This window comes from Mastigoproctus giganteus, chromosome 4 (assembly GCF_048544385.1).
Source record: "Mastigoproctus giganteus isolate SK-2022 chromosome 4, ASM4854438v1, whole genome shotgun sequence".
In the NCBI taxonomy this organism is placed as follows: domain Eukaryota; kingdom Metazoa; phylum Arthropoda; class Arachnida; order Uropygi; family Thelyphonidae; genus Mastigoproctus; species Mastigoproctus giganteus.
In genome coordinates, this window is record NC_143578.1 from 183,325,184 (window position 1) to 183,339,376 (window position 14,193).

Here is a 14,193-nt window from a genome sequence, read left to right on the forward strand (position 1 = left end):
CTGATGGATTAGGCCTCCTAGAGTTACCAGCAGGTTCGTTCCGGCGGGCTACTAGTGGCTGACCTGCGATCTCCGTTTCGATACTGTACTCTTGAAGTGTAAGGAAGCCTGGATCTCGAAATGAGCCCATCATAACCTCAATAGACATCAATCATACTGCACAAGGGAAGAGATGGGGGGGGGTTGTCGGGCTTGGCTCTGGAGACTAAACATGGGTCCCACCATTTCAAACCTCCAATAAGCAAAGTTGTACTGCAGCGGTAGATGAGTCATCTACCACCTAGTATTGTCTTCTTAGCACAGAGAGGTGACATCCCTCTGTATAGTGTGGACGTCACTCCTCCACCCCATCTGTTTGGTTCCCACCTGGACGGTCAGCTGCAGTTCTAAAATAAGTGCCGGCTGGACTTGCACACGGGGGTTATACCTAGGTTTCCCAAAAGTACCACCATCGTGAAGGTGCAAGCAGGGGATCTGATTTTCGTAGAACAACCGGTCTTCGCCGAAATTCGGTCCATTCGATTCAAGTGCCACCCGAATATCAGCTCAATCAGCCCATTTTGTCATACCTGAAAGAATATCTGTGAATCTTTCAATGACCGAAGTGATTGAAAAACAGCGTTATTTAAAAATGCCTTTATTCATTTCAGTAAAACTCACTGTCCACCTCAAAATTGTGGCACAGTTAGGAAATCACTAATTTGTGGACGAAGCTGTCTCCAACAGTATTTTTTAGATCAAACAAAAAAGCCCGAAAAGTCCTTTTCATTAGTTAATGTAACCCTCGAAAACCGTTAATTAAAAGAAACCTATGAATTTTATTTTTGAATAAAATAAAATTTCAAGATATATTAAAATAAACCATTGAAAGACTTTTTTCATAATTAGGCGAATAATTAATTATATTTCGGTTGCAACTTTCGCTTAGTCATATCGTTCAGGCACCGTGTACTGAAATGATGCAATAAACGTACTGATTGAAATCAATGCACTGCGAAAAAACTGTTATTTGGATAATGCAATTATTTTAAAATGATGAATGCAGTGAGTACTGTCATTTATAAAATTAACACAAACAACACGTATATTCATGTGATACAGACAGCATCCTGTGTCTAAAAAAGCATATGCAAGTAAAGACGACTTATATGACAATGTTTCTTCAATTTCTACTTCGGACGACCCCCACCTTCCTTTTGAGCGAACCCAAATCTTTAAATGTTCTGCCTCCAGTGGTCATAACATCCGTAGTTCTCTTCTTTGCTTGAAACAGTAACAATATAATTTACTTTAGCATATAGCCAATTCTTCCCCTCCCAAGCGAAATATCTATCGCGATCCCCCAAAGGATAAAATCGTGATCCGCTGGTTGAGAATCACTAAATATCGGAATTATCCACTGAATAAAAATAGTACATATATATTAAATAACTAAAGTATCACTCTGCAATATTATTAACAGAGTGATACTTAAGTTATTTAAGACGATCCACGTATCGTTGCGGAATAACAAGAGACGAAGCTATTCCTCAATAGATGCCGACCCGTTCTTCTTCTTCGCTTCTACATCGGTTGTTAAGTTGCTACTTGCATGAAGTTGTGGCAGATAGCAAACAAGGTTACAGTCTCTGCAACTGAATCAACATTTTCGAGCCGATTCTACAAGCTATAATGGAGAGAAGAGGAATCATCGGATGGCCGTGATTGGACAGGTGGGTCTAGGTCCTTTTGACCAATGAGATGACTCAGTCCACATCAGAAACTGTCTACAGAGTCTAACAAGGTTGCTCTAAAATCAATGGACAAGTAATTTCTTTCTCTGTGTGTGCGCGCGCGTAATTTTAATTCAAGGACAGGAAAAGCCAGTTCGGTTGTTATCCTACTGTGTTCCCGTGTTCTTATCAGTAAGACCAAGCGAATACCCTACTGTTTTCATATGTTCTTGCTGGTAATGGACATGTAGCCTTCCTGAAGTTTTCCCAGCAGAGGGACAGCAGAGGGAGTAAGATGCGCAGGTCAAACCAGATATATGTAAGATAACATCACTCACAATTTAAACGCTGTATATCGAGGGTGCATAAATAAATTCCAAAATAGCACATCAAAGCAAAACACAAAAGGAACTCAGTTAACAATGAAATAAGAATAGCAAGTTTTGCCTAGTCACACTTCGTTAAGCTGTGATCAGACACTACTTTCAGTGAATATTTTAATCTGCATACATCTAACACAAAATATCTTTACTCTCTAAAAAGGAGAGCTACTAAAAACAGAGTTAATGGCGTAACTAGGATTGATGGCGCCCAGGGCAAATAAAAATGGTGCCCCTTGGAAAATGCAAAAATTGGAATTTTTGCATTTTTTAACCATAAAAATGGCGCCCAGGGTACGTGCCCCACCTGCCTGACCCTAGTTACGCCACTACCTAGAGTGAACATATCGAAGCCAAAGCTTAAGATTTATCCAGCTTTGGCAAATATTAAACGATGCGAGAATTTCAGTGCAACGAAACCATAACCTCTTCATATTCCGGTATATTCCTATTTGAGAAATAGCTAAACAATCAGTAAAAACTTTGGCTCAACTGGAAGCTGTTTGCATATATTAAACACGATGAGTTCCGTAGCCTTACTGAGAGATTGCCAGTACAGTATCTAACTAATATTATAAGATACTTATACGATACTTGTAGTTGAGAATTCTCGTCAAAAGTTGTAAACACCCGAGACTATTCACTGGAAGCATAAAATGATGATGAAGGGAGGGTCTTCCTATTCACTCCTGAGGAGCGGCTAAATTCCTTAAACTTCGCTTCGTTTTCAGTGGGAAATGAGCAGGAAAACTGTCAAGCTGAAATTTCTCATATCATCTCATGCGGGAAAGAGCTTAATAAATCCTCGGGATCTTATAATTAAAAATAAAACTTTGTACGAGGCGTTGTTTGTACGTCGTATACAAGCAATGCCACATATGACGATTTTATTATAAACATATTTCTTCCAGGGTTCGTACTGAATTCAGATACCAAAGAGAAACTTACCCATATAATCGCTGTGCTTTTGTGGGTGACGCTGAGTGATCTTTCAATAAAAGGTCATTGTACGTAGGAGAGATACTAAGTACAAATGCAATAACAGCTACGATGAAAACTCCAATTCCTAACCAAGGTTCTGTGGCCATAACAACACCTCGGTCGAGGCACTTTGTCAAGGATACTGGACTAACATGAAATACTTCAACTAGGGAGGGACAACCTGAAAAAAAAAGTGAAATGGAAGATTAAGATCAAGCGAGTACATTTTTCGATTAACTGTCAAAAATAAAATACAGTAGTTGGAATTTAGAACCATCTTGGCCGAAGACAATACAATCGGTTGAGTAACACTGGTTACCCAACCGATTGTAACCGATGGTTCTGGTGAGGGACTAAGTTGCAAAGCAGATAGCGAGGACAGTTAAAATACACATATGAAAGCTGTCAGTCAAATAAGCATGTAATATTTTTCAAAATTGGTAAACTGGATAAGTATTCAAGGAGAAGGAGAATAAAATGATATTCATAAATTATAACCAGGCTTTTCTTAGAAATGATCATTAGTTATAAAATGAAATTTTAGTGCTGTAGAAATATCTCTAAGAAATATCAATTAAGCCATTTCTAAGAAACATTTAGAACTGCACGTTACACTATGTGCGTTTAAACAAAAATGCAACCAGTGTAATATAGCCTACACAAATACACGAGAATAGCATATTTTCTGTATAACTGAATATCTAAAACTCAAAAAAATTATGATAATTCACATTAAAGTTCATTAAATGCGGTATACGAAGCAGAATATCCGTTTTTGTTCGACAATGTATGATAGAATATGAGGAAACTAATTAGCCTCAGTTATTTCAATCTTAGTTGCCTCTGAAATCTTGAGAGGAGTCGAGATGAGGAGGTGGCCCACAGGATCGTGGTGCTTCAAAACGCAAACAAAGGTCATTATTGTGTAAATGGTTGCACTGTTAGAGCAATGCCACAGCAGGACTTCGGTGAATGTATTGCGTGAACTTTTGGCGTGGTTTCATCAACCTGTGAAAAGAACAGAAAAAAAGCTACTTAAATTCTCTGAAGACAGTGAAAGTACAAAGAAAGGAATGACAAAGCGTACCATATATTGCTTTTATCTTTATGTATGATACACCGTACGGTAGGTAGTACATAGTAGTGTTACAGTCATAGTCTGCCCAGTGTATCCTACAGTACACAGTATTATGTACAATATTGAAAATAATATGTTTTAAATTTATGTATGACTATATGACCACCCGAAACTCGGCAAATCCCAAGGTCCAGCAAGGCTCAGGTGTCAAGTTCGCTAGATTTCAGTGTTTTGACAGTATTTAGAACAAACATATTATCAAAGTCCACTCAAAATGCTGAGTCAACGCAGGCTTCCTTTGATTCGTACACACTGACAATATTTTTAGCCTAACACCCATCACTAGTCAAATAATGATGGCATTACGGAGCGACTACCAGGTCCTCAATGAATAGTCGATATTCTATTCTGTCTATCCTCTGTAACAGTATAGCAGTTAGGCCAATTGTAAATTCGTTTGGAGAGATTACTTTCGAATGTCGTCGGCGACTGGAGGAATTTTAAGTACCTCACCAATCGGAGTTGTATTAGCTGATCTCAAAAGGAGAAAGTTGGATATAAGCAGTGAGTTATTCTGTGTTTTTTTCTACCACACAACATGCAAATTGGCCTGTTAAAATGCATATCAGTACGATAAAGATTATGTCTAGTCCACTTGAACTGCGTGAACCAGCGCACATGACCGAAACAGTCGATGCACAAGTAGTCCTACTTCAAACAACTAACCATTGTCTCCAGAGAAAATTTTATAGGCAGTATAACAAACTAGTACAATCACTACTTGACCCCTAAGCGGTTGGGTTGCGCCGGTTGCATATACTAAGCGGCTATTGTCTTCGCCATTTTCGTCTGCCTATCTGTTCGTCCGTCCGCATGTAACAAAGAGACTCCCACTGGGCAGATTTTGATGAAATTTTGTATTTAGGCTTGATAAATACTTGTCGAGCCAAACCAAATTTCATTAAAATCGGAAAAATATAAATCCGATAATTATTTCTTTTTTCCATACAATTTTCATAGTAAAAAAGGAATTCTTAGATTAAATGTAGTTTTAATACAGTATTATCAGCTTTAGAGAGTACATGCACGTTTCGCGTGTATTATTATGCAAGTTTGTTAACGTACGAAGTGCATTACATTCCAGGCGCGTTTGTTTTATTTCCTTAAATTAAATCCCTTTTTTTTCATTTTCTATGATTAATATAAATGAAAAGAATATGGCGTTAGCTCCTTATAAAATACATTATAAAACACTTAATAAAACTCTATAGCTTTACTTTCTATAACTTAGCCACTTTGTTTAATCACAACTATATATTACTTATTACTCTCCTCCCGTATTACTCTTTTTTTTCTTTTTTTTTGAGTCTCTTTTCTTTCTGTATATATGTGTCTTCACAAGCGACATCACCATTACCTATGGTCTGCATGCCCTGTGGGTGAGAAGTTTGTAAATAAATAAACTAAAATAAATAAATAAATACATACATACCGGCTTTCAGGGTAGTCTCAGTTTTAAGCAAAAAATAGTATTACTCAAGAGAAAGAATCTCTAAAGCCAGAATGGTTATTATTAACTTCGCCTGTGTTAAAATTAGATGCTAATAATATCTCGATTATCAGTTGTATTTCTGTTACAAAATCATAATAACAGCGAAGTTTTAATCACGTTTGGAAATATATATAGGTGTTTGGAGCATCTGTGCTCCTAAATGTAGATATGTCTTGCGGTTACGAATAACACCATTCGGGTTTCATTCGGGACGAATTTTATTCTATCAGCTCAGGTCTCAGCTGTAGCGGATTCAAGCAATTAGACTATATGAGAAATGTTTTTGAGAGGCACCTGTTTGCCTCGAAAAACTATCGGCGAGAACAGTAACACCGCAAACTCACCTTTCCACTTGCATTAAATGAGAATAACGAAGCCTCTGCTCTGAACCAACCACTTTAATTTCTTTTACCATACATTTCACCTTGTCACAACGAGCTCCCTCCCACTCCGATTAACACACAACACTCACAACTCCGTTTCTCTTTCTGGGATTCTCTTTCTTCCGGTCAGACGAGTTCTAAAGCTGGCGTACGACACTGCTTACCTCCCTAACAAAACAGCAACAGCTGCTGTACTTGCTCCAACTCTGTCGAAGGATTAATTGCACGTTAGAAATGTTTTTCTACAGATGGCGCTGGCATCGAACCAGAAATGAGAAGAACGCAAATTAGAGTTCCTTCATCGTTCTGGCTTAGAGGAGTAGTGAAAAGGGGTCCTGGACTTCCCAAAGAAAACAACAGCAGCATATTTAATGTTAACTGAGAAATGTTCACAATTAACATTACATATGTAGTCATTCGTTGCTAGCAACCTGTTATCTGTTAGTCGTTGCAGGCAAGGAATGATAAACACTTCTAGATTTACCTTAGATAGTTTGTACGATTACTGCAGTAAACGCAAAATTCATTTCCATACCCAAGGGAGGGGCGTATCGCATTATCGATAAATAAATTTTCTGTTTATACTCTGAGACAACCACACGGACAGAGGAATTCACAAGAATACAAGAAACAGCACCATATTTAGCAGTCACGGGCTTGAATCCCGGTCACTCAAGTAATTATGCATCCTAGCACTTGACCACTCGGCTACGGCAGCCTATCTTTCTCTTTCTCTCTCTGCCTTTTTTTTTTTTTTTTTTTTTTTGTTAAAGAAGGGCATGCAAAATTCATACCTTGGGCATAAGCCTAAAATTTCTAAATCCACTAATAACACAAGAACACCATATATTATTAACCCGGTTATTAAACAACGGATACTGAAAAAATTATGAAATTTTTGATACTCCCAACACACGACAGTCTCGGTGATGATTGGCACTCCATTAATAGGAAGTAAGACTGTAAAGAAATGAATCCAAAAGTTATCAGATTAAAGACATATCTAATACTGGGAAATTCATGTTCCTGAAAAAAATCCTGTTAACTCCATTTGAAAAATATAAAGGAGCAAGGAGACCAAAATAATCCTAACCTGAAATTTAAGCAAAAAATAAGGATAGAAAGAGCGTTTCTCAGCGCTTGTTTTCAACATCGTGAGAAACGGAAGTAACAAGAATAGGAAAGTTAAAAGTAAAGAAAATAGGAGAAGTGAATTTTATTTTCTAATTTTATTAAAATTTTACTTTAATATTAATTAAAAATTTAAAAAAAAGTATAACAATTTTTTTTATTTTTAAAAAATTTTTAATGTTTCCAATATCACCATTATTATTTTTTTGTTATTGCATGGGATAGAATTTTTCAAAGCATAGCCTCCACTAGTTGATAAAAGTAACAATTTTTTTCTAGAGATAGGATGCACTTGAGTAGAAGGATATAAAAAAATATTTGCTTAAGCTAATGAAGGAGCAGTAACTGTTTTGGGAAACTGCTAGCCGGGAAATGATTCTTCTTATTATTCCAATCACATAGCTCCCTGAGGAGCTGTTGTGGCCACCAACAAAAAATCTTCCAACTGCATCGATCATGTGCTCTACGAGCGCATCGCAAAATGTCATGCCCAGAAGTTCGCTGATCCCATCCTTCCACCTAGTTGCGGGTCTTCCTCTGCATCTCTTCCCCTCGATTTTTCCTTCCATTATATTCTTCAATAAAAAGTCTTCCCTCCTTACTATATGACCAAAAAACGAGTTTTTTGTTGATGCTATGAAGAAGAATTTTAGGCCTGCCAATTTTATTCTATGGCAGCATAAGTATAGCGCAAGTTGTTAGAGAACTCCGAACGAACTGCCCTTGCCAACATATTCCAGACATTTTCAATTGGATTCACATCTGGCACATTAGGCGAGCAGGGCAGACATTGGAATTCTTAGGAATGTTCTTCGAACAGTTCAGATACAATTTTTACACTGTGGATATAGTTACGTTCTTGTCTTTAAAAAATCAATCGCAATTCGGGTAAAAACGAAACATTGTAGGATGAAGGTGGTATGATAAGACAGAAAGATATTCATTGGAAGTAACAGGACTTTCTAACGATATGAGCGGACCGAGTCCGTACCAACACAACATACGCCCTACTATAACACCATAGACGCTTGAGTGGTTAACATGAGACAGTCTGGATGCATGGCTTCATGAGGTCTACGCTACACATTCACCCTACCACTGATGCAAAAAAATAAATCTAGTCTCCAGATCACATGATCTTTATCCACTGTTAAGTTCTGGCTTAAGTGGTATCTCCTGTCGAATCTTAATCATCCGATTTTTTACAAAAAGAAGCGGCTTTCGTATAGGCGCACACGTCTACAGAATCCGATTTTTAATTCCCGACGTATATTCAGTTGGAAATGGGTGTTTCTTTGTGTAAATTGAATCTATCCGGCGCATATTCAGTTGGAAATGGGTGTTTCTTTGTGTAAATAGAATCTATCCGGCGCATAGAGTCCATGTGGATATTAGTGTTGCTATTCCTACCAGGCGACACATTATGTTGTACTGGGTGGTTAGCCGTGTTGCATCGCTGCTGTGTTTCGAGATGAGACACACAATGCTCATCACAGGCGTCGACCAGACGACGGCTGTTCCACATACTACCCTTAGCTGCTTGTTTGACTGCTGTTGAGTCAGCCACGGTTAACTGTGACACCACGAAACAGAATCACTCAACACGTTGGCAGCTGTCGAGATACTGGCACCTGCACGTCTTTCCCCCAAAGTCATTCCACATTCGAAGTCGGAAAGATCTCGACGTCGACCCATTCTTTCTCGCAGACACTCAAAATCTGATCGCCACGTTTGCGAACATATATCAACCGTTCCTAACTTTGAGCCTTCACCAGCGTCACAGACCAGTCGATTCTTAAACAAGTGGTGTTGCTAATGCAAAGTCAACTCAGTGTACATACATATATATATTTTTTTTATTTCACAGGTGGTACAAACTATAGGATATGTATTTAAATTAAAGAAAGGATAGTTGTAGGCTGAATATAAGAAAATGCTCTTTTAGCATAACTGTTGAAATAAATTACCACGTAATCCTGTAAAATTGGAAGACTTACAAAATTCAATAATGGTTAAACAGATACCTGGATGGAATCAGGTAGCTTTTTTATGGCTGATGCTGAATAGCATCAACCATAGGCCTCCTTGCATTAATTTGCTCCCAAACGACTGCACTGTTGCTCTCTCTCACTCCTGTAAAAAAAAAAAACAACAACAACAACAACAAAATGGATTTATACCGTATACCTTCAGCATGGAGCTCCGTTTGTGAGTTTCAAGAAGATAAAATCGAACACTACCTCCTGAGATAGGCTAACTATGGAGTCTAATAATAAATAAAATATTTCATAGGCTATTCCTCCTGTCTAAGACGAGAATCGAACCTCGGCCTTAATCCAGACGGATGCCAGGACGGTTTATACAAATGCTGCCATGAAGGTCACAATGATAGGTCAGTATTATCTAATTTTGTCTGTCTTTAACCCTTAAACGTTTCTAAACATCCGCACTATAAGAACGCCAGTCTCGTTTAATGACATGTCGCAGTTCGTGAAAGAGGATGACGAAACGCGTTAAGTTTATTTTGATGTTATTTTTGGCTAAAATCAAAGCCTATCAATTATATAACCTCTTTGCTCTGGCGACTATGACGGTGGTATACTGTGCTTTACTGTGTTCCACAGTTTTGTTTTGTTTCTTCTTTTTTATTTCAAACACAGACGTACTCTTAATTGGACGACATTACATTGATGATTCGGCACTACATCATACGATTCCATAATGAACTCGGAAAGAGCGGAGGGTGGAATCTGAGGTTAATTTATGTTCATATAGCGGTATGCAAGATAATGGAGAACGATCATTTATGGCCAATACACTATATCTCACAGCTCTGGAGTCGGCTAGAAAAAAAGTTGCTTGCACCAAGAGACCAGTATTAATAGTTACTTCATATCGTGTAGACATTTAACTTCAACAAACACTCAACCATATTTTTTATGAAAGCCTCAAACATGAAAGGTATTAGAACTTATATTACTTAGCACGGTGCATAAGATGAAGGCTGAAAAGACGAAAGAAGAAATAGCATTTCATCTCCCACAACATGCAACTTAAAACAATTAAATTAATATACAGACATTTCTAAAATTGGAAATTTTGAAACTCAAGAGATTGCCATTTCTAGGATTTCTCTAAAGAAATCACAAGGATTTTATTCATATTAGTCCGGAATTTATAGTATTTGAAGAGGGCGTGCGTGTTGGGCGAAAATCCCGAGTTTCCCGAAGGAAAACACATACAGCCCTCAACTGAGACCAACTAACTCAACCACGTTGTGAAAAATCCGATAAAACTTCCCATCGTCCAGGATTCGAACTTAGTCTTTTAACACATAGTGTGGAAGAATGGTAATCAGCTAATCGCGAGCAAGAGAACATACTTATGACTTTGCAAATACACTGTACCACCCAGTAGCGTAGCTATCCTTTTTCGGGCCCGGAGGCAAAGAACATGTTCGGGCCCCTACTTAATGAAAATTGCAAAAACAGGAGACAACCAAAGACGCCCGGTCTATAAAGGGCCCGGAGGCAATTGTCTTGCCTGCCTACATGGTAGCTACGCCACTGGTACCATCAAAGATCATGAAACATCCGCTCCAACTGCAGAAATTTGTGTGTAACTGCAAAATGTGCAGTTATTTTGGCCTATAAAGGTGATCAGCGGTTAGTCCAGAATTTATTTGAAATGTGTATGTTAATTACCCAGAAAGAGCTACAGTTTCAGAGGGTAGACAAAAAAAAAAAAAAAAAAATGTAGGGAATGTCTGTGCATGCTATTGCTCAGGATTAACTTTAATGTGAACTACAAAGTATAAACTATACTACCGGTGGGTGTAAATCACAGCTCATTTTATATTCATATACGACAAAATCTATATAATAATGGAAGAACATCTCATGCACGTAAACGTCTTCCATGACGTTCATGTGCATAAAAACAACACTTTAACTCTGACTTTACCTTTCTTTTAATTTTAATCCTTACTTCAAAACAATGCCGATAACCCTTAAAACTTCCTATTAAGTTTTAATTTCATAATTTAAAAATATTATTGTTGTATTATCTACGTTATACATTGTTAGTGTTATTCCTGCTCTTGCTGTACCGAGAAAAGAATTCTGTAGTATCCACTGCTTGTAAAAGTTCTTAGCAGGCAATTCTCTTACAGATGTTATCATTAATAAATAATAACATGTTATATTAGCTAAATTTTTATTATTCTGTCTTATTGCACATTCGTAAAGTAAACTGAAAAGTTTCTTGCCATATGTAAGTGTATTCAGGAAATAAAACTTAAACTTTATATAACGATATAAACTTTGTATTGTTCGTTTTTAAAATTGGAAGGCGGTTGAGGATTATGATGGGGCCACTTTCGAGTTTTATCTTTATGGAAATATTTTGGTCGAAGGTTGTGAAAATAACATTGCACTATGTTTCCTGCTGTGTTAATTTTGAAAACTTAATAAAGATTTATTTTCTGTGGTAATCTAATTGTTGTCATTATTATGGGAAAATAATAAAATTTAGTATCTCCAAAGTGTACATGCTTGGTAAACATTTGCAGTAAAGTTATTTACATACTAACATCAGTGTACCGCTATGGGCTTGGATAGATTGCATCCTAGCCATTAGATTTTGGATGGTTTGTCGGGGAACTGTAATTTACAACAGAATCGTGAAACATAACAACACAAATCAACACTAAACATATTTGTATATTGTAGATGTATGAAGTATGTAGATGTATGAACGTATAAAGTAAAGTGGAATAAAATATTGTATATAGAGAAATTATACAGAGATGAGCGGAAAATGATATATAGTGTGAAAGTAAATAGAGGTGAAAAGAATAAATTTAGTAGTTAGAGAGAAATGGCCTTAGAGAATAAAAACTCTAGTTGCATTTGGAATGCAAAACAGGAGATTTCAGACATTCGTAATCAACATCTATTAATCCAATATATTCAGAAATGTATCGTTTCCCTTTCCCTATATGCTTCAACAATTTGATCCTCTGCCCCAAATGTCCACCCACGAAAATTTCTCGGCCTACAATACTGGGTAGTCCAATGGATGACGAGGATTGCAGGGAACCCTTTTACACGATCAAAAGCCATATTATATGCCAACTTGAGCGAAGCTCCATGGATTCAGCTGATCATCATACGTAATATCTTCATCCTTGCTCAAATTCTTATAGGCAGTCTGGATGCCACCCACCCCCATCAAAAAATTTAAAACCCTGTGGCCATACCACGTCCTGAAGGCAAACATACATAACTTCCCTATAGCTTACATACTTCCTTCCATAACACAAAGGGATTAAGGCGATTATTCCCTGCTAACACCTGAAACTTCTTAGAGACTTAAAAATTAACCCGAACAGGTATTGCCATGAAAAGACGTACAAGAATCACATAGCCACTGAAATGTACGCCAAAATATAAATTTAATGAAGGAAAACCAAGGAAAAGGGAAGCACGACAAAAGAATCTACGTTCTTATAAACTGTCTAAAACACATTGTTTAATGCATTTAAAGTGTCTGAAAAGACTTAAAAGTTTTATAAATGACTGTATAATAATTTAATTCTTGTGAGTCATTTAATAGTATTTACAGATGCGTGTATAAAATTATATATTTATTTTTATTAAGTATTGGCAGATGTACGTGTACCATCTCCTAAATACATTTCTGTATAGGGAAGTTTGCTAAGTAATAATAATAATAATAATAAAATGTGGCATACTACTATACGGCTGTTTTCACTCATTTCTGCTTTCATCGAGCTAATGGAATAAATGACTTGCTTCTAAGATATATTCTTAGCGGCTTTTACAACAGTGGTCTTCCGCATTCAATCTCCAGTTCCGACATATTTGTTTATTTTGCTGTCAGTAAGTAAAAACAGTTCTCTACATTCCTTCAGTATAACGATCAAAAAGATTGTGATCACGTGTTCTGAATCCTCAAGTATCACTCATCCACATTTAACTGGTAAGCACTTAGCAGAATGCTATAAAGAAGCTCGAGGTGACGAGGTGAGAAGCCTTGTCTTTGGCTCGCAGCCAAATAGATCTGGTTGGCTGACAGATAATGGTTTTCATCGGAGGGTGTGTATTTTGACGAGTCAGTAACCACTGTACAGTATTTGTAAAGTGACAACCTGAATCACGTAAATCTGTGTCTAGCACGTACGAGTTTATCCATATTTGCTTTTAGCTACATGAAGTACACTGACTTGTCAAAGGTTTTCTAGTCCACACAAGAGTTTCTTAAATCGCAGACCGATTTCAAAAAAAAGACGCGACATTTAAATTCAAAAAGAAACAGCGAACATTGCGTTGACTAGTGTGCTAATATTGAATACTGTAACTGTGCCTATCAAAATACACCATTTTAATAGGCACAGTTACAATATTCAAGAAATTTAATGCTGGGTTAAAGTTATTTTCTGTATTATAATTGTACATCACAACAAATGAGTATTACACTTTACTTATATTAAGAGCTAACTTAGTGTTAAGTCGTTAAATTTTTTGACCATATAATTGTGCAGATACATTAAATAGTACGTTTAATACTAACCAACAGTATTCGGTTTTTCTTCTCGAATTCTAACGTTCGTTACCTGCGTAGTGTCGTAAAAATCATATATATTCAAAGGTGTGATATGATGATCAATATTCTGCTTTATGCATTTTCAATGATTGATCAAGGACCAATGTTTTTTAAAATTCAAAATAAATCTTTAAGTAGCATTGCATGCCAATTCGAAGGTATTTACAAATGGTAACACACATTTTTCCTTAGAAAACATGCAAGATAGAGGGGGGAGAACAAAATAATAAATATTAAAATTATTAATCAATTACAGCTAAATTTTATATATCAATATGAAAGTATAAAGTTATTCCTTACACAATTATAAAAGCAGGCCATAATAATGGTATAAATAAATAAAAAGGAG

General features: G+C 36.7%; 1 protein-coding gene across 1 annotated transcript in view; it reads right to left on the reverse strand.

Annotated features, from left to right (window-relative positions):
- The window catches only part of LOC150087238 (uncharacterized), a 48,374-nt gene extending 42,155 nt beyond the window's left edge, over positions 1–6,219 (reverse strand). Inside the window, exons 1-2 of the mRNA XM_090372418.1 lie at positions 6,048–6,219; positions 3,041–3,254 (exon numbers count right to left, since the gene is read on the reverse strand). Coding sequence (XP_090228544.1) covers positions 3,041–3,180 — 140 coding nt within the window. The 5' untranslated portion in view covers positions 3,181–3,254; positions 6,048–6,219. The remainder of the gene's footprint in view (positions 1–3,040; positions 3,255–6,047) is intronic.
- Positions 6,220–14,193: the final 7,974 nt, after the last annotated feature.